This window comes from Cherax quadricarinatus, chromosome 28, assembly GCF_038502225.1.
Source record: "Cherax quadricarinatus isolate ZL_2023a chromosome 28, ASM3850222v1, whole genome shotgun sequence".
Taxonomy (NCBI): Eukaryota; Metazoa; Arthropoda; class Malacostraca; order Decapoda; family Parastacidae; genus Cherax; species Cherax quadricarinatus.
This window is the reverse complement of record NC_091319.1, coordinates 1,969,704-1,996,951: the sequence shown is the minus strand read 5'-3', so window position 1 is coordinate 1,996,951 and position 27,248 is coordinate 1,969,704. Positions and strand designations below refer to the sequence as shown.

Sequence of the window (27,248 nt, the reverse complement as noted above, 5' to 3'; positions counted from 1 at the left end):
CCACTACCTCAGTGCATTTGAAAGTCACAGTGCAGCGTGTGGCATACTTTATATTTCTTACACAAATACATTTTACAGGCTAAGATCTGCTCTGCTCATTTCAGCTCATTACATAGCCCAGCCCTATGTAAGGTATATTGCCACCCCAGGGATGCCACCCGCAACAGTCGAGTAACACCCAAGTACCTACTTATTGCTAGGTGAACAGGGGCAGCAGGTGTAAGGAACCTTACCCAACGTTTTCACGCGTAAGAGAATCTAACAAACCACGGACCCTCAGTATGTGAGCTGAGAGCGCTGCCAACAGAGCCATGGGACATTTGTGGTGTAAATAACAAAAAGGCACAATACCGTGACTGGAACAATACTCAAATAACCTGCACATAGGAGAAAGAAGCTTACGACGACGTTTCGGTCCGACTTGGACCATTTAATGATACCTAAATAGGTACTGTACCCTTCTCTCCTTGCTGTTAGTGTCACTTTGTAAATGATAAAAGTCGGACCGAAACGTCGTCGTAAGCTCTTCTCTCCTATGTACGGGTCATTTGTGTTTTGTGATGTAGTTAAATATCAGCGTTGAATATTTTAAGGGAAACGGGGGGGAAACATTCACAAGTTATCACATGGAAACTAACATCCCAATTTCTTTAATATAACTTTACAAATTAGGACATACAGCCCAACACAAATCCAAACTTCCCACCAAGAGAGACCAATCTTAAAAGTTTAAAGCCAAACTGAAGAGGCATTCTGTAATTATCTCGCACAAACCAATATCTCATAACACACCAAGTTTGAACCAACTCGCAAGTTGCGTCATCGAGTTATCGGGTTGAAGATTTGAAGACAATTCTAGACCTACACAAATGTATTACAATAGCCTTGAGAACACGCAGATGTTATGGGTACATAAAAACTATATTATGAAGACTTAATCTAGGATCATTCAGTAAAGCCAATCACTGACTTCTGATCTGATAGACATTCTCCGGTTATTTCAAATAACACTGTTCAATGAAATAAAGAAAACTTCCTTTGAGAAAACAGATCAGCATTTAAAGCTTAAAGTTGACCAGAAGCTTTATTATTCAGGTATTACGCAGAACCCAACAATTTCAAGTTAATTAACTAGGTTAGAAAAATAAATTTGCTCCTACGAAGCCTTAACCCTAAAAAAAAAAAGTAATTTATTTCATATCATTGAGCAGCCATTAAAATTTGAAGCCATTTAGACGAATCATGCTCCAGATATTTAATGGAAAATACCGCTACCTGAGGGTCTGCCTGGGGGGTATTCCGGGGATCAACGCCCCCGCGGCCCGGTCCACGACCAGGCCTCCGGGATCAGGGCCTGATCAACCAGGCTGTTACTGCTGGCCTAACATAGTCTAGCGTACGAACCACAGCCCAGCTGATCCTGCACCGACTTTAAGTATCTAACTCCCTCTTGAAGGCAGCCAGGGGCCTATTGGTAATTCCCATTATGCATGGTTGGAGGCTGTTGAACAGTCTTGGGGCCAAACACTTATTGTGTTTTCTCTTAGTGTACCAATGGCGCCCGTACTTTTCATTGGGGGTATTTTGCACCGCCTGCTCGGTCTTTTACTTTCGTAGGGAGTGATTTCTGTGTGCAGATTCGGAACCATTCCTTCTAGGATTTTCAAAATGTAGATTATGATATCTCTCTCGCCTGCCTTCCAGCGAGTACAAGTGCTTGTACCACTCTGAAATTAAAACTGGCAAAATGCCACTTGCAGACTCCATTGACAAGATGCTCAGAGAAACGAAAACCTTCGGAGGATGTTAGAGGAAGACAACAGAAGCGTAACTACAATAACTCCGGCCTTCAAAAACTGGAGAGTTTAACTAGACTTAACGAAAGTTTATTAGTTGTGACGTTCATTCTTTATCAGAGTTAAGTCAAGGAAGCTTTTTTTTCAAATTAATCTTGCTGAACCTGAATCTAGATCACCCAGTACAATATAAAGTTGGATTTTTGCACGCTAAATATAGTAACTACATAAAGATTACCATTGTAGAGTCAAACTGTGCCGTCTCTAAACTTTCAACTATTGTCGTCTTAGTATTATGCGGTAACAAATATGTTGGCCCAAGGAAGGAAACATTCATCATCAATCAGTCAATAGCTGTCTTTTAAGAAGTCCACAGACATCACAGTGGTCAGTCGTCACGTGAGGTCACAGACCCTGAGCTGCTTTGGGGCATTAGCGTGGACGGTTACAAAGCATGGCTTGCTTCTGCAGTGTTTTAAAAATTGAGGTTGGAGAGTTGAAGGAGGAGGTCTTGCTTCTCCAGGAGGAGATTAGGAGGCTGAAGGTCCACCTCAATGTGTCTGGGAGAGAGTGTGAGGTGGCTGGAGTTGTGGGGAATGAGGCTTCTAGCAGTGAGGTGCAGTCTGTCTCTCGCTGTGAGGAGGCTGTAGGTGGGGAGGTAGCAACGGCTACCAGCAGTGAGGTGCAGTCCAGCACCTGCTACAAGTGGCGAGTGGTAACCAGTAATGGGAGGAGAATCAGAATAAGGAAAGTTAAGAGTGAAGATCTGAAGGTAGGAAATCGCTTCTCTGTTCTTCAGGATGAATGTACTTCAGTGGCCAGTGAAGGTAAGGGTACTACTGCCCCTGCAAACAGAGGTAAGCGCATTCTTGTGGTTGGTGACTCTCAGGTAAGATATATTGACCGTGCTTTTTGTAATAGGAATAAGAAGATGAGAGATAGTGTGTGCTTCCCTGGAGCTGGTGTTGGGGACATAGTTAACAGGCTGGATAATATCATGTCAGGTAATGGGAACAAGCCCATTATTTGTCTCAGTGCTGGTTGAAATGATATTGGGAAGGGTAGGAGAGAAGAGCTGCTAGGTAAGTACAGGTCAGCTACAGATTTCATTAAGTCTAAGGGAGGGGTACCAATCATATGTAGCATCTTGCCTAGAAGGGGAGTAGGAAGTGAATGGTTGTCTAGGGCAATTGGTGTAAATTGCTGGCTAGACAGATACTGCAAGGAACTTGCAATCCCATTCATTGACAACTGGAACAACTTTTATGGCAAACATGATATGTATGCAAGGGATGGGGTACATCTCTCTGGGGCTGGGGTGGTAGCACTTGCAAACTCAATTGAGAAGGCCATTGGTGAAATGCCTATGATTTTAAACTGATAGAAGATAGAGGTATGGGTGTGTGTGGGAAACAAGCAGGTTGCAACACTAGGGTTGGAAACAGTAAATGTATAAAAGGCATTCAGCATGAAGTTATAAATAAAGACAATAGATCAGGTCAGCAAACAAAGGGGGACAGCAGAGGACAGCAAGGGACTAGCTCCCTTAAGGTTTACTATGCTAATAGCAGGAGTGTAAGAAATAAGATAGATGAGCTAAGATTAATTGCAAGTGCAGGAAACAGATATTATTGCTATAACAGAGACCTGGCTCAATCTGAAAGATAGAGAGATGCCCTCTGAATGTCACATACAAGGCTATAAATTATTCCACACTGACAGGGTCAACAGGAAAGGTGGTGGAGTAGCGATGTATGTCAGAGACAATTTAAATTGTTGTGTTAGACAAGATATAAAAGTAGAAGAGTCAGCCACTGAATCTGTTTGGTTACAGCTTCTCGAGGGCCGAGAAAAACTAATTTTGGGTGTGATTTACAGGGCCCCAAATCTTGATAGGGAGTACAGTAAACTTCTATGGGACGAAATTCGTAAGGCATCTACATACGAAAACGTTGTGCTAATGGGAGATTTCAACTATAGACAGATTGACTGGAGCAATTTGACAGGAAATTTAGAGTCAGGTGACTTTCTTGATACGATCCAGGATTGTTTTTTAAAACAGTTTGTGACGGAGCCAACTAGGGAAAATAACATCCTTGACTTGGTTCTTGCCAGTAGGGAAGCACTAATTAATAATCTTGAGGTTAATGATGAGCTTGGGGAAAGTGATCACAAATCACTCAGTTTTAATATATCATGGAATTCCCCTAATAATGGCAATTAAGTCTCCGTCCCTGACTTTCGCTTGGCTGATTTCATAGGACTGAAAAATTACTTAGGTGGGCTGAACTGGAATGACCTGACTAAGGGTCAGGTAGGTGGTGATGGTTGCCGATATGATGCTTTAGAGGGCATAGTTCTAGCTGCTCAGTCAAATTATGTTCCAAATAGGGAAATCAGATCAATCAAAAATGATCCTAAATGGATGAGCAATAGATTAAAATATCTGATTGGTCAAAAGAGAGGCATATACAGGCAAATCAAAAGAGGAGAGGGGCAATTAAGAAATCGATATATTCAGTTAAAGAGAGAAATAAAAAAGGGAATTAGAAAAGCAAAAAGAGATTATGAGGTTAAAGTTGCAAGAGAATCGAAGACTAACCCAGGTATACAGAAGTAAGATCAGGGACAAGATAGGCCCACTCAAAAGTTCCTCGGGTCAGCTCACTGACAGTGATAAGGAAATGTGTAGAATTTTTAACACATACTTCCTCTCAGTTTTTATACAGGAGGATACCAGCGATATTCCAGAAATGATAAATTATGTAGAACAGGACGATAAACTGTGCACGATTAGGGTCACAAGTGACATGGTCCTTAGGCAAATAGATAAATTAAAACCTAACAAATCCCCAGGCCCTGATGAACTGTATGCAAGGGTTCTAAAGGAAAGTAAAGAGGAGCTTAGCAAACCATTGGCTAATCTTTTCAACATATCACTACAAACTGGCATGGTGCCAGATAAGTGGAAAATGGCAAATGTGATACCTATTTTTAAAGCAGGTGACAGGTCCTTAGCTTCGAACTATAGACCAATAAGCCTAACCTCCATAGTGGGAAAATTTATGGAGTTTACCTGGAGAGAGTTCCGGGGGTCAACGCCCCCGCGGCCCGGTCTGTGACCAGGCCTCCTGGTGGATCAGAGCCTGATCAACCAGGCTGTTACTGCTGGCTGCACGCAAACCAACGTACGAGCCACAGCCCGGCTGATCAGGAACCGACTTTAGGTGCTTGTCCAGTGCCAGCTTGAAGACTGCCAGGGGTCTGTTGGTAATCCCCCTTATGTATGCTGGGAGGCAGTTGAATAGTCTCGGGCCCCTGACACTTATTGTATGGTCTCTTAACGTGCTAGTGACGCCCCTGTTTTTCATTGGGGGATGTTGCATCGTCTGCCAAGTCTTTTGCTTTCGTAGTGAGTGATTTTCGTGTGCAAGTTCGGTACTAGTCCCTCTAGGATTTTCCAGGTGTATATAATCATGTATCTCTCCCGCCTGCGTTCCAGGGAATACAGGTTCAGGAACCTCAAGCGCTCCCAGTAATTGAGGTGTTTTATCTCCGTTATGCGCGCCGTGAAGGTTCTCTGTACATTTTCTAGGTCAGCAATTTCACCTGCCTTGAAAGGTGCTGTTAGTGTGCAGCAATATTCCAGCCTAGATAGAACAAGTGACCTGAAGAGTGTCATCATGGGCTTGGCATCCCTCGTTTTGAAGGTTCTCATTATCCATCCTGTCATTTTTCTAGCAGATGCGATCGATACAATGTTATGGTCCTTGAAGGTGAGATCCTCCGACATGATTACTCCCAGGTCTTTGACGTTGGTGTTTCGCTCTATTTTGTGGCCAGAATTTGTTTTGTACTCTGATGAAGATTTAATTTCCTCGTGTTTACCATATCTGAGTAATTGAAATTTCTCATCGTTGAACTTTCATATTGTTTTCTGCAGCCCACTGAAAGATTTGGTTGATGTCCGCCTGGAGCCTGCAGTGTCTGCAATGGAAGACACTGTCTGCAGATGACACCCGAATCTGCATAAGGAAGACACGGTGCTGTGGCTGACATCCTTGTCTATGTCAGATATGAGGATGAGGAACAAGATGGGAGCGAGTACTGTGCCTTGTGGAACAGAGCTTTTCACCGTGCCTGCCTCGGACTTTACTCTGTTAACTACTACTCTCTGTGTTCTGTTAGTGAGGAAATTATAGATCCATCGACCGACTTTTCCTGTTATTCCTTTAGCACGCATTTTGTGCGCTATTACGCCCTGGTCACACTTGTCGAAGGCTTTTGCAAAGTCTGTATATATTACATCTGCAGTCTTTTTGTCTTCTAGTGCATGTAGGACCTTGTCGTAGTGATCCAATAGTTGAGACAGACAGGAGCGACCTGTTCTAAACCCATGTTGCCCTGGGTTGTGTAACTGATGGGTTTCTAGATGGGTGGTGATCTTGCTTCTTAGGACTCTTTCAAAGATTTTTATGATATGGGATGTTAGTGCTATCGGTCTGTAGTTCTTTGCTGTTGCTTTACTGCCCCCTTTGTGGAGTGGGGCTATGTCTGTTGTTTTTAGTAACTGTGGGACGACCCCCCGTGTCCATGCTCCCTCTCCATAGGATGGTAAAGGCTCGTGATAGGGGCTTCTTGCAGTTCTTGATGAACACGGAGTTCCATGAGTCTGGCCCTGGGGCAGAGTGCATGGGCATGTCATTTATCGCCTGTTCGAAGTCATTTGGCGTCAGGATAACATCAGATAGGCTTGTGTTAACCAAATTCTGTGGCTCTCTCATAAAAAATTCATTTTGATCTTCGACTCTCAGTCTGGTTAGTGGCTTGCTAAAAACTGAGTCATATTGGGACTTGAGTAGCTCACTCATTTCCTTGCTGTCATCTGTGTAGGACCCATCTTGTTTAAGTAAGGGCCCAATACTGGACGTTGTTCTCGACTTTGATTTGGCATAGGAGAAGAAATACTTTGGGTTTCTTTCGATTTCATTTATGGCTTTTAGTTCTTCCCGCGATTCCTGACTCCTATAAGATTCCTTTAGCTTAAGTTCGATGTTTGCTATTTCTCTGACCAGTGTCTCCCTACGCATTTCAGATAGATTGACCTCTTTTAGCCGCTCTGTTATTCTTTTCCGTCGCCTGTAAAGAGAGCGCCTGTCTCTTTCTATTTTACATCTACTCCCTTTTCTTAGAGGAATAAGTCTTGTGCATACATCGAGTGCCACCAAGTTAATCTGTTCTAGGCATAAGTTGGGGTCTGTGTTGCTTAGTATATCTTCCCAGCTTATATCGGTTAGGACTTGGTTTACTTGGTCCCACTTTATGTTTTTGTTATTGAAGTTGAATTTGGTGAATGCTCACTCGTGACTAATCTCATTTTGTCGGTCTGGGGCTCTGCGCATACATGTCTGAACCTCAATTATGTTGTGATCTGAGTATATTGTTTTTGATATGGTGACATTTCTTATCAGATCATCATTGTTAGTGAAGATGAGGTCTAGTGTATTCTCCATTCTAGTAGGCTCTATTATTTGCTGGTTTAAATTGAATTTTGTGCAGAGATTTAAAAGCTCGTGTGAGTGTGAGTTTTCATCAGAGCTGCCTCCTGGTGTTATTACTGCAAAAATATTATTTGTTATATTCCTCCATTTTAGGTGCCTTAAGTTGAAATCCCCCAGGAGCAAGATGTTGGGTGCAGGAGCTGGAAGATTTTCCAGACAGTGGTCAATTTTTAACAGCTGTTCCTGGAATTGCTGGGATGTTGCATCCGGAGGCTTGTAGACTACCACAATGACTAGGTTTTGGTTCTCGACCTTTACTGCTAAAACTTCCACTACATCATTTGAGGCATTAAGCAGTTCTGTGCAAACAAGTGACTCTGCAATGTACAGGCCAACCCCCCTCCCCTTTTGCCTGTTCACTCTGTCACATCTGTATAGGTTGTAACCTGGGATCCATATTTCGTTGTCCAAGTGATCCTTTATGTGGGTCTCAGTGAAAGCCGCGAACATTGCCTTTGCCTCTGCAAGCAGTCCACGGATGAAAGGTATTTTGTTTGTTGCTGGCTTTAGACCCTGTATATTTGCAAAGAAGAATGTCATCGGACTGGTGGTATTGTTGGTACTGGGGGGGATTTTTTTTCCGGCATTAGTATCTGTATCTGTTGGTTTGGAGTGGAGGCCATCGACTGTGGTTCCACTCCAGGAATGACTGGATTTGGTGTACAATTTCTGCCATTTCCTGCCAGTTTTTTTTCCTTCCTGGCACTAAAAAACCTCTCCCTCTTGAGTGGCTGTGGCTACCCAGGTTTTCCCATGGCCTGGATGTTTTGTATCTTTTTGTCCCCTTTAGATGGTGTGCCTGGCAATTTAAGATATAGCACAGTCTTTCCTGTACTGAAGAGGTACACATTTCAGGGTGAAAAAGCTTACAGGAAGGGAGTTTGCATTTTCCTGTTGTCATATGGGCACGGCATTTTCTAGGGTGGTCATAGTTGCACGTCCCATCTGTTTTTCCAGATTTCCCATGTCTGCAGATACCAAGTGCATAGTATGTGCACAGGCTTGGTTTCCGTTTGCCTTGGGTTTCTGTGACTGTATTCCCTGTTGGTGCATGTTTACCTGTCTTATTCCTATCTTCCCTAGCACCAACAATGGAGCTCCCACCAGTTGTTTTTGGTAATATATCCTCACTATTGCTAGTGGAGTCCTCTTGTTTGCTATTTCCTGTAGTATTTCTTGTTTGCAATATTGGTTTTATCTTATCTTTGACTACACTTGTTTCCCCACTACGGCTCCTGTCCCCTATGAGGTCATTTATATGCATTCCTTCCTGCGTATAATTCCCGACTACCTGGACAAAATCTCCAGCTTCACCATTTGTCTCCCAGGACAGCACCTCCAGCTTCACCATTACTGTCTCCCAGGACAGCATCTCCAACTTCACCATTACTGTCTCCCAGGACAGCACCTCCAGCTTCACCATTACTGTCTCCCAGGACAGCACCTCCAGCTTCACCATTACTGTCTCCCAGGACAGCACTATCAGCCCCACATTTACTGACTACCAGGACATCACCTCCAGCCTTACAGTTTCTGACTACATGGCCAGTATCAAGGGCAGTACCATTCAGCCCAGACTTTTTATGTTCCCATCTGTTGTAGAAAGCTTCCAGGTTGTCTATGAAAGCAGCTTTGATGTTATCCTGTTTTAATTGCCGAGGTAGTTCGTAGCCACCTTGAAAAGCATAAATTAATCAACGAATCTCGGCATGGTTTTACAAAGGGGCGTTCCTGCCTTACGAATTTATTAACTTTTTTCACTAAGGTATTTGAGGAGGTAGATCATGGTAATGAATATGATATTGTGTATATGGACTTCAGTAAGGCTTTTGACAGGGTCCCACATCAGAGACTATTGAGGAAAATTAAGGCACACGGAATAGGAGGAGAAATTTTTTCCTGGATAGAGGCATGGTTGACAAATAGGCAGCAGAGAGTTTGCATAAATGGGGAGAAATAAGAGTGGGGAAGCGTCACGAGCGGTGTTCCACAGGGATCAGTGTTGGGCCCCCTGCTATTCACAATCTACATAAACGACATAGATGAGGGCATAAAGAGCGACATCGGCAAGTTTGCCGATGACACCAAAATAGGCCGTCGAATTCATTCTGACGAGGACATTCGAGCACTCCAGGAAGATTTGAATAGACTGATGCAGTGGTCGGAGAAGTGGCAGATGCAGTTTAATATAGACAAATGCAAAGTTCTAAATGTTGGACAGGACAATAACCATGCCACATATAAACTAAATAATGTAGATCTTAATATTACGGATTGCGAAAAAGATTTAGGAGTTCTTGTTAGCAGTAATCTGATACCAAGACAACAGTGCATAAGTGTTCGCAATAAAGCTAATAGAATTCTTGGCTTCATATCAAGAAGCATAAATAATAGGAGTCCTCAGGTTGTTCAACTCTATACATCCTTGGTTAGGCCTCATTTAGATTATGCTGCACAGTTTTGGTCACCGTATTACAGAATGGATATAAATGCTCTGAAAAATGTACAAAGGAGGATGACAAAGTTGATCCCATGTATCAGAAACCTTCCCTATGAGGATAGACTAAGGGCCCTGAATCTGCACTCTCTAGAAAGACGTAGAATTAGGGGGGATATGATTGAGGTGTATAAATGGAAGACAGGAATAAATAAAGGGGATGCAAATAGTGTGCTGAAAATATCTAGCCTAGACAGGACTCGCAGCAATGGTTTTAAGTTGGAAAAATTCAGATTCAGGAAGGATATAGGAAAGTACTGGTTTGGTAATAGAGTTGTGGATGAGTGGAACAAACTCCCAAGTACAGTTATAGAGGCCAGAACGTTGTGTAGCTTTAAAAATAGGTTGGATAAATACATGAGTGGATGTGGGTGGGTGTGAGTTGGACCTGATAGCTTGTGCAACCAGGTCGGTTGCCGTGTTCCTCCCTTAAGTCAATGTGACCTGACCTGACTAGGTTGGGTACATTGGCTTAAGCCGGTAGGAGACTTGGACCTGCCTCGCATGGGCCAGTAGGCCTTCTGCAGTGTTCCTTCGTTCTTATGTTCTTACAAAACAAGTGACCCACCAAACCGCAGCAACCCCGCCCCAATGCAATTCCCACCTTCAAAACCCAAGTTCAGCTAACTAATGTCCCTTGAATACCTTCAGAGATGTTACCTTGCTCACACTCCAGCAGCACATCATATACCACAAACCACATGTCTCACTCAACACGTGCCTGCAGGATTCTCAAATACTTACCTCTCAAAAAACTCTTCATAACCTAAGGTTATGGAAATTCTACAGAAACCAGATTTTTGTAAATTTCTAAAGCATTTCCAGAGTCTTAACAAACCGCTTACTACCTTACCTGGACACTGCGATGAGATGACACCAGCCAGGAACGTCACGTCTACACCAGGAAGCACTTTACTAGTTACTCCACTGTTGATAGATCCTTCTCGAACCCACCTCACCTCTACTTTTTTAAACCATTTATCACCTCACCTCAGTTGTACTATTACTACTACTACCACTTCTACCCTCTCACAGCTTGTCACCTGACCCCCGCCACTATAAATATTTTTTCTTAGATGACTCTATATTAGTATTGAAAAAGTCACTTGTATGGAAACTTTTACTCACTGAAGGTACTCGAGACTGTTCAGCTCGCACCTGTGTGTCGTCCTGTATTGTTTCTAAATATGAATTTTTCCAGTTTGAACCCTTTGCTGCGAGTCCTATTTTGCTTAAATAACGTGCTCAAAATATGTAACCAAGACAGGACTCGCAGCAATGGGTTGAAAATTGAAAACTTCAGGTTCAGAGAAGACAGATAGGGACTGGTTCGGGAACAAGAGTTGTGGAGCGTCACTGAAGAGAGAAGCTTAGGTGGCTCTGAAAATAAGACGGACAGGTGTACATGAATGGGTGAAGATAAATGGTATAAAATACCTACACGATGGAAAAATAAGGGATCGCATTATACTTCATTTGTTTATTTTTGCATGAGTGGGTGTGGGTGGATGTGAGTTGGACCTGCCTAGTATGGGCAAGTAGGCCTGTTTCAGTGTTACTTTTTTATGTTCTTATGTTTTGCCTCTGTACTGTGACTGAAGAAGCTTGCTGAGCTAGCCAAATATCTCGTCAATATAAATATGAAACTAATGAACGTGCTTTTTATGATCCTCTGACCTGTAGTAAATTTACATAAATGAAATTTAAAAAAAGAAATCGGAGGAACTTAGTGTGTTAGTCTTCAGGCTTAACAATACACACGAGCCATGACAGATGCATTTCATTTTTAAACTAACAAACAATACCTTAATCCCTAAAATAAAATTCAAGCAATTTCTGTGTATATAAATTGAGAGTTGAGCACATTTATGGTATATAGTTTTTAATTACATTTAAAGTCGGTGGACAGTGACCTGCGCGAGGGTCATTAATGATGCAGTTCACCTTCATGTTTAATTGAAGCATCCTTTAAACCTTGAACAGGGATTTAAATCTGTTAGTTGTACAGTCATTCGACAACACCTTGACCATTAAACCTTAATTAACTTGTATACTAATATCCCCTGATGCCAAAATAGAAAAGAAAGTACAGTCTCAGTGTAAATAAACTGCGGGACACATCTCTCTGTATATACCTTGAGGTGGAAGATTTAAAAGATTTTTTTTATTGGTTTAAAGCGCAGCGCGCATGCCTGTTCAGGCGCCGCTGTCTACATCGACCAGCTGGTGGACAAGTTGCCAGTAATAGCATGGACAAAAATCATATAATTAATAAACTTTCCAAGACATTGTTTTTTTATTTGCGATTATCAGATTTCGGTGATATAATAATGAAAGAGATAAAGGAATAGTTCGCAGAAGCGTACTGTTTCGGGAAAAATGAATATATTATTGTAGGAGCGGTGAAGGTGTGGCATCGAGTACAACGTTTGGCGGGTTGTCAAGAGAGTGGATCAGTAGAGCTGTGTCAGCTGTAGGGGGTTGTACTCTCGTGTGTTTCCTGACGCGTCGACGCTTGTGGATCTAGCAACCTTAAATATACCTCATTTTATATTAGTGTTAAAGACTAACCGCTCTAGGTTTACCCTCCCCCCCCCTGCAACGTATCCTGGTGGTGGTGATATTCGTGATGTCGTCCCTACTTAGAGCTCTCTTTAATGGAGCCAGCAAACACAAGAGTGAGTTATTTGTATTTACTCTCAAAACTTTTCTCTTTATTCATTTTAACTATTGCATGTTGAATTTGTAACTTTGGCACGTATATATAGCCTATCATCTTGCAGCAGATTATCAGCATAGGAAGGCTTATCTTGCTAATGTTATCAGTATGAAGTGTGATATAAGCGAGGTTGTTTATTGCACACACGTGGGATGGTGGCCAACCTGTCAAGAATTCTGGCACCACCAGTTATTTGGCACTGCTGGTGGCAGTGGCCTTATGTCTTCATTCTCGCCACAATTCCTGTTTTACTGCAGAATCATTATGCGCAATAAAGATCTGACCTTGTACAAGGTTACATGAATGTCTGAAAGCCTTCCAGGTGCTATAAAACCCCTCCGGGTTTACCCCCTTCTTTTTTTATTTAAATAAGTTTAAACTTATCGCTATACTCGCGGCTACCGGACTAGGATAGGCCTATCTTCATACAGAATGCAATCCTATTCCGGTCTTTTTTGTCGCGAGTCTTAACGATAATAAATTTTATATTGCTGAAAATAAACTATACCTCTACACATTTCTCGTGCCAATTATTTTTGGAGATGTTAGACAAATATTGACGCTTAGCCAACGTGGGAAAAAATGAATTAAATGTAAATACACTCCAGTCCCATATTTACCACTGCAGGTGTAAGGCAGTTTTTAAGTTTAGATTAATTTTTCATAAGTTTGCACGAAGTGATAACCAGTCTTAATTGACATTTTCAGGAAGTTATCGCCAAAACTCGGAACCCGGATCTTTATAATTAAAATGCTTGATTGAATCCTCATTGCCCTCTCTCAAGCTGACAATTCAGAAGAGTATGATATTCATCCTCTGAAGTTTTGGTTCGACTTGGCTCCGGAAGAAGTTTCATTCTTTGTGTCTAGTGTAGTACCGTTTACAGCCCTACAAGGTCATGGCGAGCCTTCAGCACAAGTGGTATATCAATAAGTTAGTTGTTGCAGACACCCTGTAGTGTCTTCGGGCCTGTGTATGATGGTGGTGGGAGTCGTGTACTAGACACTCCTCTGCGAGTGGGAAAAGTGGCAGACCTCATTGGGATTAGGCGCTAGTGCAGTAGTCAGGGTTGGTTAAATCTGGAATCTGAATCTGTTCTCGCTAGTATGAGGCTCTCGACTCGTAAAAGCCCTGCTCCATTTGAGCCATTTCTGGCACACGGGCCGTAGCCCGAGCGCCTGAGTGACTTGGAGATTCTCTGGGAGAGAGTACGAAGGGTGTACCTGGAGGGTGTTCCTGGGGTTAAACGCCCCCGCGGTCCGGTCCATGACCAGGCCTCGCAGTGGATCACCTGATAAACCAGCCTTCCCATCCTTTGCCTTCATGTGGCCCCCTTGAATGAGTGGCGTGTAATGCAGAGTATCTTTATACCAGGAACTGGAGTTTTCCTTGTGCTGAATTAAAATTTTCTAATTTGTCAAGTATTTTGTCTCCTACGGCTTTAGCGTTTGATCATTAACACTTCCTAACACATTTTTTTTCCTTATTTTTCAACCCTTTGCTGGGAGCTTTTCATTTTAAGAACATTTTTCTCCTATACATGACAAGAGCTCCTTCACATCCCCCTCCCCGTCCCTCTCCAATTTGTCACTAGATCATTTTGGTAAAGGTATCAAATGACAGTTGGGTATCTTGGCTAATCCTGAAAGTGTCGACTTATGGACGACACAACACCAGAATTCTGTCAAGAACCTGACTTGGAAAGACCCAGAGTAAATATCGTCAGTAAGTCTTCCTTGTCTTCAGACTATGATTTATAAATATAGGAGCACTGCAGTAGATCTAATGAATGCTCTCTCAAAACCAAACTCAAATTTAACTATAATCCATTGTAGAGTTTTTAAATATTTTCAGCACCATTCTCCTTTATTCCTGTTTCCCATTAACAAATCTCCAAGATTTGATACAGGGGATTTAAGCTTTATAGTTTTCTAATTAAATTCTTTGCAGTCTATGCTGCTTAATTTAAACTGGGTCTTGTTAAAGGGCTTTCATTTATAATTTCTGATGCAACTATTTTTTTCACTAAAATTAGCAATTCATGTTGGCTGTCAGTTTGGCATAATTTATATCCCTATATGTAGAATTCAGCAGGCATGTCGTATGGGATTGAACAAAGTTTCATTTATGCAGTTATGTTGCATTAGTCTGTTCATTTTCTTGCCCTAATTTATAAAATACTAATAATGTTTCTTAACTTTTGTCTCATTTTAAGACCAATTTACCTTTTTTTATAAGCTTTTAGCAATCATGTTTTCTGAACTTTAATGAATTCACACATCTTGTCAAATCTTGCTTTCCTTACCAAGTTCTTAGACCTCCCCTCCTCCCCTCACACACTAAGACCTCTATCAGCATAGTCCTAGACATTCTAGCAATGGCTCAGGCACTACACCGTGAATGTAAAAAATCATAAATAACCTGCACTTGGACAAACTTCGAAGACCAGTAACTTAGTTAATGGTCCAAGTCAGACAAACTCCAGTGAGGGTTTTATGAATTGGCCTGTTGTCACCTGTCATTGGTCTGTGACTGGGTAGCGGGAAATTCCTGGAAGAGGTGTGCAGGCTGGACGGGGAAAGTGAAGAGGGGATGACCTCAAACTAGCGAAATTAGTGGTAAATGGAAGTAACTTTAGGTATAATGTTCAACCTCCCCTTTCTCCCTCCCTGGCACGTGTGAAAGTCGATGTAAACACTGACAACGCTGGTAGAACTGACGGTAAAAAGTTTCAACTCCTTGGTAGTAATTTAATGCTCTGAAGTCTGTTAGGTACGGAAGGTAAGGGAGGCTAGCTTGAAGGTCACGTGATCAGCTGGTGATCACGTGCAGTTTTCCCTCCCTCTCCCATCACTGCCCTCGCAACACCATCCTCCCTCCCTCCCTCCAGTAACATCTTTCCCTGGTTACTGTAACCTGGTGACTTTTCATTTTAATATATTTAAATATTTCCTTTCTAATAGTGCTGAATGTGCATGGTCAGAGCACTTTTAAATTTGAAAGCTACATTCAACGTTTTCCCTAAACACCCTAGCCTATACCCGCACCTTCCTTTACCCTTCATAAGTAAGTTAGTTTATTCAGGTATACACAAATAGTTACATAGAATTATCATACATAGCAGCATATGTGTAGAGAACCTAGGATAACCCTTGTTACCTTACTTCATTTAATCCGCTCTCCATCTCCCCTTGCTAGAATGAGTATCTTTTTTCCGTATTTTTTTTTTAACTAAGGTTCATTTACATGTTGGTTATAGTATCCTAAAAGTTTGTCATTGCCTTTGTGAATCCTTTCGTAGCTAAGGTTCAGAAATATCACTAAATTGCTCAGAATTAAGCGAGTCATTTCCCTTCACCTATTAATGTATTCTGTTCTCCCACCACTCTCATCCTTCAAATTGGAAAGCTGTTTTACTCCTTAAAGTAGGAATTTAAGCTTGCCTTTCGTATAATTTCTCTAACATATTTGTCATTAAATATGGTAATATAATTTGTTACACAGATAACCCGCACATAGAAGAGAGGAGCTTACGACGACGTTTCGGTCCGACTTCGGTCCTAATGGTTGTAAGTTCCTCTCTTCTATGTGCGGGTTATTTGTGTATCGTTCCAGTCACGGTATTGTGCTTTTTTATGCTGCATAATGAGTATAATTTTTTCAGGCGGTCTTCCTAATACTCAGGGGCGTCGCCGAGGGGGGGGGGGCTTGGGGCAAGGGGCGCTTGAACCCGCTTTAATATTCCATTAAACCCACTCATAAAGATTTCAAATAAAAATAACAATGCTTAAGTCTCGTAGCTCCCTCCTTCCAACCTAACAGCCACTCCCTAAGCCCCCATATTCATGAAAGATCAAAACTATGGCAGAAACTATTTAAAATTCTAATCCAAACTCAGGTTAACTAGCATTTTAAAGTTTAGTTAAGTGAATTAAATGAACTTTAGATTTAAAGTATTGTTAATCACTTAGCATGAAACGAGAAAAAATAATTTTAAAAGAGCAACACAGACCCCAACTTATGCCTAAAACAGATTAACTTTGTGGCACTCGATGTATGCACAAGGCTTATTCATCTAAGAAAAAGGAAGAGTAGATGTAAAATAGAATGAGACAGGCGCTTCCTTTACAGGCGACGGAAAAGAACAGAGCGGCTAAAAGAGGTCAATATATCTGAAAGGCGTAGGGAGACACTGGTCAGAGAAATAGCAAGCATCGAACTTAAGCTAAAGGAATCTTATAGGAGTCGGGAATCGCGGGAAGAACTAAAAGCCATAAATGAAATCGAAAGAAACCCAAAGTATTTCTTCTATGCCAAATCAAAGTCGAGAACAACGTCCAGTATTGGGCCCCTACTTAAACAAGATGGGTCCTACACAGATGACAGCAAGGAAATGAGTGAGCTACTCAAGTCCCAATATGACTCAGTTTAGCAAGCCGCTAACCAGACTGAGAGTCGAAGATCAAAATTATTTATTTTATGGGAGAGCCACAGAATTTGGTTAACACAAGCCTATCCGATGTTATCCTGACGCCAAATGACTTCGAACAGGCGATAAATGACATGCCCATGCACTCGGCCCCAGGGCCAGACTCTTGGAACTCCGTGTTCATCAAGAACTGCAAGAAGCCCCTATCACGAGCCTTTACCATCCTATGGAGAGGGAGCATGGACACGGGGGTCGTCCCACAGTTACTAAAAACAACAGACATAGCCCCACTCCACAAAGGGGGCAGTAAAGCAACAGCAAAGAACTACAGACCGATAGCACTAACATCCCATATCATAAGAATCTTTAAAAGGGTCCTAAGAAGCAAGATCACCACCCATCTAGAGACCCATCAGTTACACAACCCAGGGCAACATGGGTTTAGAACAGGTCGCTCCTGTCTCTCAACTATTGAATCACTACGACAAGGCCCTAGATGCACTAGAAGACAAAAAGACTGCAGATGTAATATATACAGACTTTGCAAAAGCCTTCGACAAGTGTGACCAGGGCGTAATAGCGCACAAAATGCGTGCTAAAGGAATAACGGAAAAGTCGGTCGATGGATCTATAATTTCCTCACTAACAGAACAGAGAGTAGTAGTCAACAGAGTAAAGTCCGAGGCAGCTACGGTGAAAAGCTGTTCCACAAGGCACAGTACTCCCATCTTGTTCCTCCTCATATCTGACATAGACAAGGATGTCAGCCATAGCACCGTGTCTTCCTTTGCAGATGACACCCGAATCTGCACGAGTGTCTTCCATTGCAGACACTGCAAGGCTCCAGGCGGACATCAACCAAATCTTTCAGTGGGCTGCAGAAAACAATGATGTTCAACGATGAGAAATTTCAATTACTCAGATATGGTAAACACGAGGAAAATAAATCTTCATCAGAGTACAAAACAAATTCTGGCCACAAAATAGAGCGAAACGCCAACGTCAAAGACCTGGGAGTGATCATGTCCGAGGATCTCGCCTTCAAGGACCATAACATTGTATCAATCGCATCTGCTAGAAAAATGACAGGATGGATAATGAGAACCTTCAAAACTAGGGAGGCCAAGCCCATGATGACACTCTTCAGGTCACTTGTTCTATCTAGGCTGGAATATTGCTGCACACTAACAGCACCTTTCAAGGCAGGTGAAATTGCCGACCTAGAAAATGTACAGAGAACCTTCACGGCGCGCATAACTGAGATAAAACACCTCAATTACTGGGAGCGCTTGAGGTGCCTAAACCTGTATTCCCTGGAGCGCAGGCGGGAGAGATGCATGATTATATACACCTGGAAAATCCTAGAGGGACTAGTACCGAACTTGCACACGAAAATCACTCACTACGAAAGCAAAAGACTTGGCAGACGATGCAACATCCCCCCAATGAATAGCAGGGGTGTCACTAGCACGTTAAGAGACCATACAATAAGTGTCAGGGGCCCGAGACTGTTCAACTGCCTCCCAGCATACATAAGGGGGATTACCAACAGACCCCTGGCAGTCTTCAAGCTGGCACTGGACAAGCACCTAAAGTCGGTTCCTGACCAGCCGGGCTGTGGCTCGTACGTTGGTTTGCGTGCAGCCAGCAGTAACAGCCTGGTTGATCAGGCTCTGATCCACCAGGAGGCCTGGTCACAGACCGGGCCGCGGGGGCGTTGACCCCCGGAACTCTCTCCAGGTAAACTCCAGGTAAAACTCCAGGAAGGCATCTCAGTGATCAAAAGCTTCAGTGGCGGGTCATCATATAACTCAAGTCCCACGCCAGGAAACGATTGTCCAGTTTCCTGACTAGCCTTGCCTAATTAAACAACTCATGCTGTTAAAGTTTGAACACTAAGCAGACTAGGGTAAAGTTTAGTATTGATATGCACGTGATTTTTGTGTAATGGTTGGTGTATTTTCGAGATTCCCATTGTTAATGTACGTTTTCGTCCGTATTTCTGTGTCGCACATTAACATGGTTACTTTTTTTTTTATGCAGTGTTATCTTAGTGTTTGGGGGTTATATGAATTGCAAAAATGCGCTTGCCTCGTTAATCATTCTTTGTAACTCGTCTTCCTAGTTTTCATTCTGGTCTTATTGTTTGGTGATCGGGGTTGAGGGGTCTGCCATCTGCATAAGGTTCAGCTTGGTTGTGAGGGGGGAGGGGGGGAGGAATGGTACCGCTAAATTGCGGTGGTGCTTAAGAGTAAGTTAGTTCATGTAAAAGTACAAAAGTATAATTACCATACAGTTTAACGTATAAATTGCCTAGGATAACTCATGATTTAATTAAAAACACAAAGTGTATGAAGATAGGTGTAACGAGCTTAAGTGGCGAGTTTTCCCCCAGCATAGGTAAATCAGTGGTAAGTTGCTTAGTAACAGGTAAATATTACGGCATTTAACATCTTACACGATGCCTTTTCTTGTCCTGCCTACTGTTGCTAACTGCATAGTAGACTATATCTTGCACCCGGTGTTAAATGCGTGTTCAAAAATATAAAACTGAAATAATATAGGCTTGCCTTAACTCTTCATACGTGCAAGTTTTTAAACTTTTTAAAAGAATATTCCTATGTGGAGGTTGTAACGACGTAGTTGTCGGGACGTCATTACAAGAGTTGCCAAGCCTTGTACTGTGTAACACGTTGGTAAGTTTACCTGCAAGATTAAATTTAGTACCGACTAAATTAAGTTCCATCATTAGTTGTATTGAGGCAACCCATTCTCTCCCTTTATAAAAAATTTCATGGTCTAGTCACTAGGTGGGATAAATTACCCCAAATGGGGTAAAAATTAAAATCTCGGGTAATGAAGGCTCATAAACGTAAAATAAAAATTGCACAAATTTATTTAACGAGAAATTACGTAAGCCGTATTTTTTCAAAGAAATAATTTTTAGTTTCTTTAGGCTTCTCGAAAACCTGAAGTCATTTTTTTTTCAGTGAAATTTAGTTCCCTAATGAGATTTTTTATTAAGTTTTACTATTTTATATGCCATGCAGTTTATTTTTCATTTTATTTTAGTTTTATATTTAAATCGCTTTATCGCGTATAATACATACTTTTCAGCTTGTATGACTTTTAAATATGAATGCTCCTTGTTTTTTCCCGGATTGTGTAGACTGTCTAATGGTTAATTTCGCTGTATAAAAATTAGTTTTTGGTAATGCCCCAAAAATGTTCGCAGACCTCTGGTTAATTAGAAAGTGGTTGAACCCACTGAATCATTTTAATTACAAATATCGAATGAACTGTATGTTCGTGGTCAGGAATTTTTTTTAACGTCTTAATTTGCAGTCTACTGCATTGCCTATTGAAATTTCGTCAACAGTATAACGCCGTTGGAAGGTGCTCAAAATAACGCAAGATAAAAAATTTGGTATGCCCTAGCGACAGTACTGATTAGAGTTGTTGCCCCAGGGCAAGGAACTTAACGGCGAGCCAGTTGTGAAAGGTTCGGCAAGACGTGGTTGTTTGGCACTCAAACATCTGGCACTCATCTTCCCCAACAGCCGCATGTTTACATTTGCTCCTACCATCACCTCACCTTGTGTAGCTTGTGGCGTGCAATTGACTGGATTATATTAAGAGCTTGAAGCCTCTGCTTTTGTTTTATAATTTCCGGGGTGCTTGGAGTAACAAACTTTCAGGGGAGTTTTCTATATTCACGATTTAATGATATAATTTAGCAGATGCTGGTTAAAGTTGGTATTTTATTCCCGGAAGTATTTTTTACATTATCCGTTTGTTTTAATACCAACAACTTAGTGATACCAGGTCAACAATTTGAAATAGCAATGTAACCTGTCAGTCTAGGATCCTTTGTGTGGGGGGTTTAAAGGGGGAGGCGTGGGGCGGTGCTAGCCAGTTGCTTTCTCCTCCCGCATTTTTGGTCAGTACAGATATATGCGGGCCATGGGTAAATGAGCTTAAATTAGTTGCATCACTTATTGGAAGCATTGCATCTTGTAAACGGTAATGCATGTTTATTCTTGTGACAGGAGCAGGTGTGGACGTGACTAGATAGGTGTAGGCAGATCCCGCTCAACCTCCCGCCCTCCCTTCCTGCGTTAGGAAGGTTACTATAGATGAATGGGAGAGAACATCCCGAGAGATAACGAGACTAGGAACTGAACTGGGAGGATTAACTCTAGCAACAGTATACTGGGCATGCAATGGGCTTGAAGAATCTGCATCACTTTTAAGACTTTTGAAATAAATTTCTTCCTGGTTGCTTTGTCAAGGTGTTGAAAAGGGGGGGGGGGGGTCCGGGCTGTCAAGTCAGTGATGAGTGTATCGGGTTTGGTCTTGGCAGTCTTGCCAGGGGTGTCCTGGGAACGCTGAGAAGTTTGGGTACAGCTTGTTCAGCTACACAATGACGTTAGCTGTAATGTGCTTCACGTATCTAGGTCACTTGTCAATTGTAACACAGATAATACTTTTAAAAATATAATGGAGGCCTTTAATGCTGTAGTTGTAGCTGGTTTAATGTCAAATGAGATTTTTGGGTTTAACGCACTGTGGTGGTGATAAATGTCTAGGTGTCGAGGCATTGAGAGGAAAGAACATCAGCAGCACTGCAATATAGGTTTGATCCACAAATTAGCCCTACTCGACCCATTCGCCCAAGTGATATTCCTAATTTTAAGGGTGGGGGGGGTGTACTTGGTTCCCCTCCGTTGGCAGGGAGAGGGGGTGGCGTGTACTTGGTAACCCTCACAGTGGGCGGACAGAATGGGGTGGAGTGGGCATCCACTCTTGACTGATTCTTTCACTGGTTCCATCATCCCGCCCACTTCCTGACCTTGAATTTAATCCTTCACTATTCTAACCACCCCTTTTTTTTATTTATATATGTATATATATACATCCACGTGACCTGTAAGTCGTAGTTACCATTACGCCAAAGCTTTGTAAACTCTTAACATGCATAAATTTATGTTGGACCTAATACTTCCAGGTATCTTACCAACACCAACTGAACACTTAGCACTAGATATAAATTAATCAACTTTTACGTCAAAATGTTTACGCTACGGTACTTGTCAGGTTGTTCCACTATAGAAATATTGCCAACCTAGTAGTCTGGCCTTATAAAATTTTTTATGCATTAAACTCGCAGTGTTAGGTTAAATTAAGTCACTAGATATTTAGTAGTAGTTCCACTAGTCAGCACTAATGCTGAACTAAGTTTCTTTTTGAAAAGTTAAAGTTGAAGCTGTTATTTTGAACATATTTTGAATTGCGCTTTTACTTCAACTTCCCATCTGCGACTATTGTGTATACCTGCAGTGTGAACATCAAAATGGTATACAATACCGACAGGTTGTTAGGTAAGACACATATGCAACAGTTAGACAACTTTATTCCGAAACGTTTCGCCTACACAGTAGGCTTCTTCAGTCGAATACAGAAAGTAGGCAGGAACAGTAGAGATGTGAAGACGATGTAATCAGTCCATCACTCTTGAGGCAGAGGGACTGACAATCTCAAATTCTACGACTTCAAGGGTGATGGACTGATTACATCGTCTTCACATCTCTACTGTTCCTGCCTACTTTCTGTATTCGACTGAAGAAGCCTACTGTGTAGGCGAAACGTTTCGGAATAAAGTTGTCTAACTGTTGCATATGTCTTGTGCAAGAACGGTATAAAATACCGACAATATGAAAGTTAAGACACATGTGCAACATCTGGATATCTTTATTGTAGACGTTTCGCCATCCAGTGGCTTTATCAATACAGATTCTAGGACATAATAGGAAGACCTAGAAGGACCTACTTCCACTGGGGAATCCCGCCTACCAGTGACTATGCCCTCGTCTGCTGCCCGTCCCTATCCACTGACACCTATATAACCGCCAGTCTTCTTGCCTTGGCACCCCTCGATCCACAACCTTTAGACACACAAACAGCAACAACAGACAGATCTCTGACCCTGCTGAAGCGGTACATATTTTCAAAGACATATGGGAAAACATCTTCCACCCACATCCACCAGACCAAGCTGTCATAGCACATACATTAGACATAGAGAGATGGGTATCCAACCATGAAGATTTAACCAATCCTGATCCAATCATAAACCTAAACACCCTATCTTCCACGCATCCTCTAAACTCTCCTTTTACTGTTAATGATGTTCACTCCTTACTAACACACCTTCCTAAAAAAGCTCCAGGTGCTTCAGGTCTGTCACATTCAGTCCTTCTTCACCTTCCACTCTCTGTTGCTTCTGCTATCACTGACCTCTTTAATGCCTCTCTTGCATCTGGCTATTTCCCCCCATTCTGCAACTGCATGTCTCGTACCAAAACCTGGGAAAGACTTGACTGACCCCAAGAACTATAGACCTATTAGCCTCCTTGAAATTTTGGGTAAGACCTTTGAACGACTTGTAAATATGCGACTCAGGACCCACCTAGAGACACACAACTTGCTTACTGAAAGACAATTCGGTTTCCGACAACAACGATCTACCCAAGACGTTTTGAATATAATCCTGAACTATGTACGTATCAATAAAGCCCAGAACTGTACCTCCGCCCTTGTCGCCAAAGATGTAGAGAAAGCTTTTGACACTGTTTGGCATGAAGGATTAAAATACAAACTTTGCACATCCTTTGAATTAACTATAAATATGATGAAATTATTATGTCACTTTTTAGATGGCCGAAAGATGCGTATACGGTTCAGAGATATATATTCTGACTATTTCACATTAAAAGCGGGTGTATCCCAAGGCTCTGTCCTGTCTCCCACCCTATATATACTCTACACGAATGATTTACCTGAACCTCTTTACCCAAACACACTTACCCTTTCTTACGCAGACATCACTCAACTCACAACACATGAAAACTTTCGTTTCCTTGCACGCAGAACACAGAGAGGTCGACAGGATTACCGCCTGGGAATTATTATGGCGAATCAAAACCATCCCAAATAAGTCAAAAATCACTTACTTCCATAGAATGCGTGATGTCCCCACTCCTGTCGAACTCAAAACAAGCACCTCCCGTACCCCCATCCCACGCTCCTTCTCGACAGTTGTCCTTGGTGTTACCCTCGACCACACACTGAACCTAAAATCTCACATTACTGCAAAGACCACACAGGCGGGAACTGCACTCTCAAGGTTATATAAGCTGCGAGGAGCCAGTCCCAAGAGAAAACTACATCTTTACAAAGCACTCATTCGTCCTCTACTCTTACTTTCCACTCGCTCTGACGTTAATCGCCAAGACAAACGCACTAAAATTTCAACGTATCCAGAATCGTGCATTACGTTGGGTGTTGGGGGGTGAGGTGGGACGAATTTGCTATCAGTGAATCTCTCCACCTCGCGACAAACACACCAGCTTTGAACGTGTACTGGAAGACAGTGACAACTTGACAGACTTGAAGCATATCATGACTATTGGACTACATACTTAGCAGATACTCTCAGACGTCCTCACAATGATGTAAATCTTTTTCAATCGTTGTATGATCCGGCGCCTCCACCACAATACAAATAAATTATCTGACTTGCTTAAAAATTCACATAACTTAAAGGTGCCATTGCCGTAGAGCTGTCTTTGTGCGTTTTAGGGCTGAAGTGCTTGCGGTGTGCGTTTGCGTCGCCTTTGCAGCAACGTGTCCCTGAACCATATCCAGTCGTTGCAAGTTGATATGCTTCCAGTAAGTTGCAGTCAGCACCCGCAGAGTCCCTGTTGTCTTTTACGTCGTCTTCGTTATTGTTTATCCAGGCTTAACAGTTGGGTCTAGTCCTGACTCTTCTCTCTTCGACTCAAAACATTCCTCTCACCGTCTATTCTTCGCACTGTCCCCACTTGCCCCTCGCCCCTCGTGGGTCCTTACCTGTGAGTCCTATCGTATCGTTTGCTCCAGATTCTCCTCCACCACGATGCTGTGAACACTAACTCCAAGGCTGAGGGACTAATTACCTCGTCTTTTGTATATAGTTCTACTGTCTTCCTATTATGTCCTAGAATCTGTATTGATAAAGCCACTGGATGGCGAAACGTCTACAATAAAGATATCCAGATGTTGCACATGTGTCTTGTCTTTCATATGTCTTACCTAACAACCTGTCGGTATTGTATACCATTTTGATGTTCATCTTGTCAGACACTGCAACACATGGCATCTTGGTACATGTAGAAAACACATTGGACAAGCTTTTCAAGTGAGAAGTGTTGGATCTGAGAGGGACATGACCTCTCAGTGGCTACATTCTCACTACTACAACTACTACTCTGCACCTCTCCTTCCGACAGTATTTAAGTCTCCGCACTGTCGCTTGATCTTCAGATAGTTCCTGACTATGGAACTGAACTTCTCCAGGCCGAGGGACTGACAACCTCAAATTCTACGACTTCAAGGGTGATGGACTGATTACATCGTCTTCACATCTCTACTGTTCCTGCCTACTTTCTGTATTCGACTGAAGAAGCCTACTGTGTAGGCGAAACGTTTCGGAATAAAGTTGTCTAACTGTTGCATGTGCGTCTTATCTAACATACCTGCAGTACCGAGGCGGGTGTTCTGGGGGATCAATGGCGCCGAGGCCCGGGCCATGACCAGGCCTCGCGGTGGATCAGGGCCTTATCAACCAGGCTGTTACTGCTGGCCGCACACAAACCTATGTACGAACCACAGGATACTAAATACTTTAGCATAATTGTCTTGAGATTCTAACCGTTTACTGTTGCTAGGGCAGTGAGAGTATACTTTGTATGCGCTTAACATACTGCAGTGCTTATTTGTGTTAAGTTCGAATTACTGAGTTGCCTGATATCTAGTAGGCAAATAGTCAATGAGGAATAAGTCGCTTTGAAAATAATTGACTCGGCCCCAGAAGATTCGTCAGTTTTGTGGTAAGTAAACTTATTTCCAATGTATTTGAGATGGTAGATAGTATCACAGGCGGTGCGCTTGGTTTGGAGGACTTTTATAGGTGAAATCATAACTTGATGCACTCACGTTTTTCCATATGGTCAGATTTGGGCTCCTTGTTCATAATCTACGAAAATGCCTGCAGCCAATACAATATGTACGTAAATTAAGTTCATCACTTTAGCCCAAAGTTGATTTATACTTTAACTTATAGCAAGGCTTTATTAAATATTATTATTACAAAGACCCAATGGAAATAATACGTAATTTTTTCGGGTTGTCCTAGGTAATTTACACGTTAAACTATGCGTAATTGTACTTGTGTACCTGTACCTAAATAATCCTACTAAATGTGGCACTTGTTCTCTCTGGACAAGGGTAAGGTTCTAATTTCTGGGGAGTATTTGGAAAAATGCTGGTTGCAAAAGTGATGGCAGCAGGGCCTAAAACTTTTCACAGTAAGGCTAATTAATAATTAAAGTTAATTTGTGCAAACTACACTATAAATCTAGAGTAACTGAAAACTAGATAGTCCTATGTGGTGCAATTGATATCCCTTAGACGTACCTTGTACGGTACCACATTATAATCTTGAATGTTATGGAAAGTGCAAGACGTAATGCAGTATTAGGACATACTGTTCTTTCGCCAGGAGTTCTATAGGGGTCTAGTATTGACGGGGAGGATGACTGAAGTATACAAATGGAAGAAAAGAATAAAGGAAATATATAACCATGCCAGGACTTGGAGCAATGGGTTAGTTGACAAAATTTAAAAAATATATATGAAGCACTGATTTGTTAATACTGGTTCTGAGTGGAACACTTCAGTAAGCAAATTTTAGGCACAAGTAGTTATGTAAATTACTAAGCATAACTCCCCCCCCCCCCCCCCCCCCCCCCCCCAAAAAAAAAAAAAAAAAATCCTTTGGGGTCCTTGAAAGGATGATGCTAACAGCATTTGGTCTTCCCAGGCCGGTCGCCCACCCAAGTACTAACCAAACCCAACATTGCTTAACTAATGATCGAATGAGGAAAGTTGCATTCAACATGGTATGGCAGTTGAGTAGTTGAACCAAGAACATTGGGTAGGTTTAAAAAAGTTGGAAAAATGCATAAATGGGTAGTTCGACCTACCTAGCATGGGCCTGTGGCCTGTCAGTGTTTCTCTTCTTGTAATGGTTGTCATTGCTGCAGGTGAGGGTGGGGTTAAGTCGTACCTGTTTGGGCAGAACACTTCTGGTAAGAATGCCTGATTATGATTATTAGTCCCAAATCTGCACACGGATATCACTCC

General features: G+C 42.1%; 2 protein-coding genes across 3 annotated transcripts in view; one reads left to right on the top strand and one right to left on the bottom strand.

The window, feature by feature from the left end:
- The window catches only part of LOC128693215 (SET and MYND domain-containing protein 4), a 128,250-nt gene extending 117,385 nt beyond the window's left edge, over positions 1-10,865 (bottom strand). The window contains exon 1 of one of the 2 annotated variants that reach the window (XM_053782716.2): positions 10,708-10,865. The gene's annotated coding sequence lies outside the window, so the exon portion shown is untranslated. The remainder of the gene's footprint in view (positions 1-10,707) is intronic. The other variant, XM_070089306.1, reaches the window with a different exon arrangement.
- A 1,432-nt stretch (positions 10,866-12,297) lies between these two features.
- The window catches only part of LOC128693212 (low density lipoprotein receptor adapter protein 1-B), a 32,861-nt gene continuing 17,910 nt past the window's right edge, over positions 12,298-27,248 (top strand). Inside the window, exon 1 of the mRNA XM_053782713.2 lies at positions 12,298-12,532. Coding sequence (XP_053638688.1) covers positions 12,484-12,532 — 49 coding nt within the window. The 5' untranslated portion in view covers positions 12,298-12,483. The remainder of the gene's footprint in view (positions 12,533-27,248) is intronic.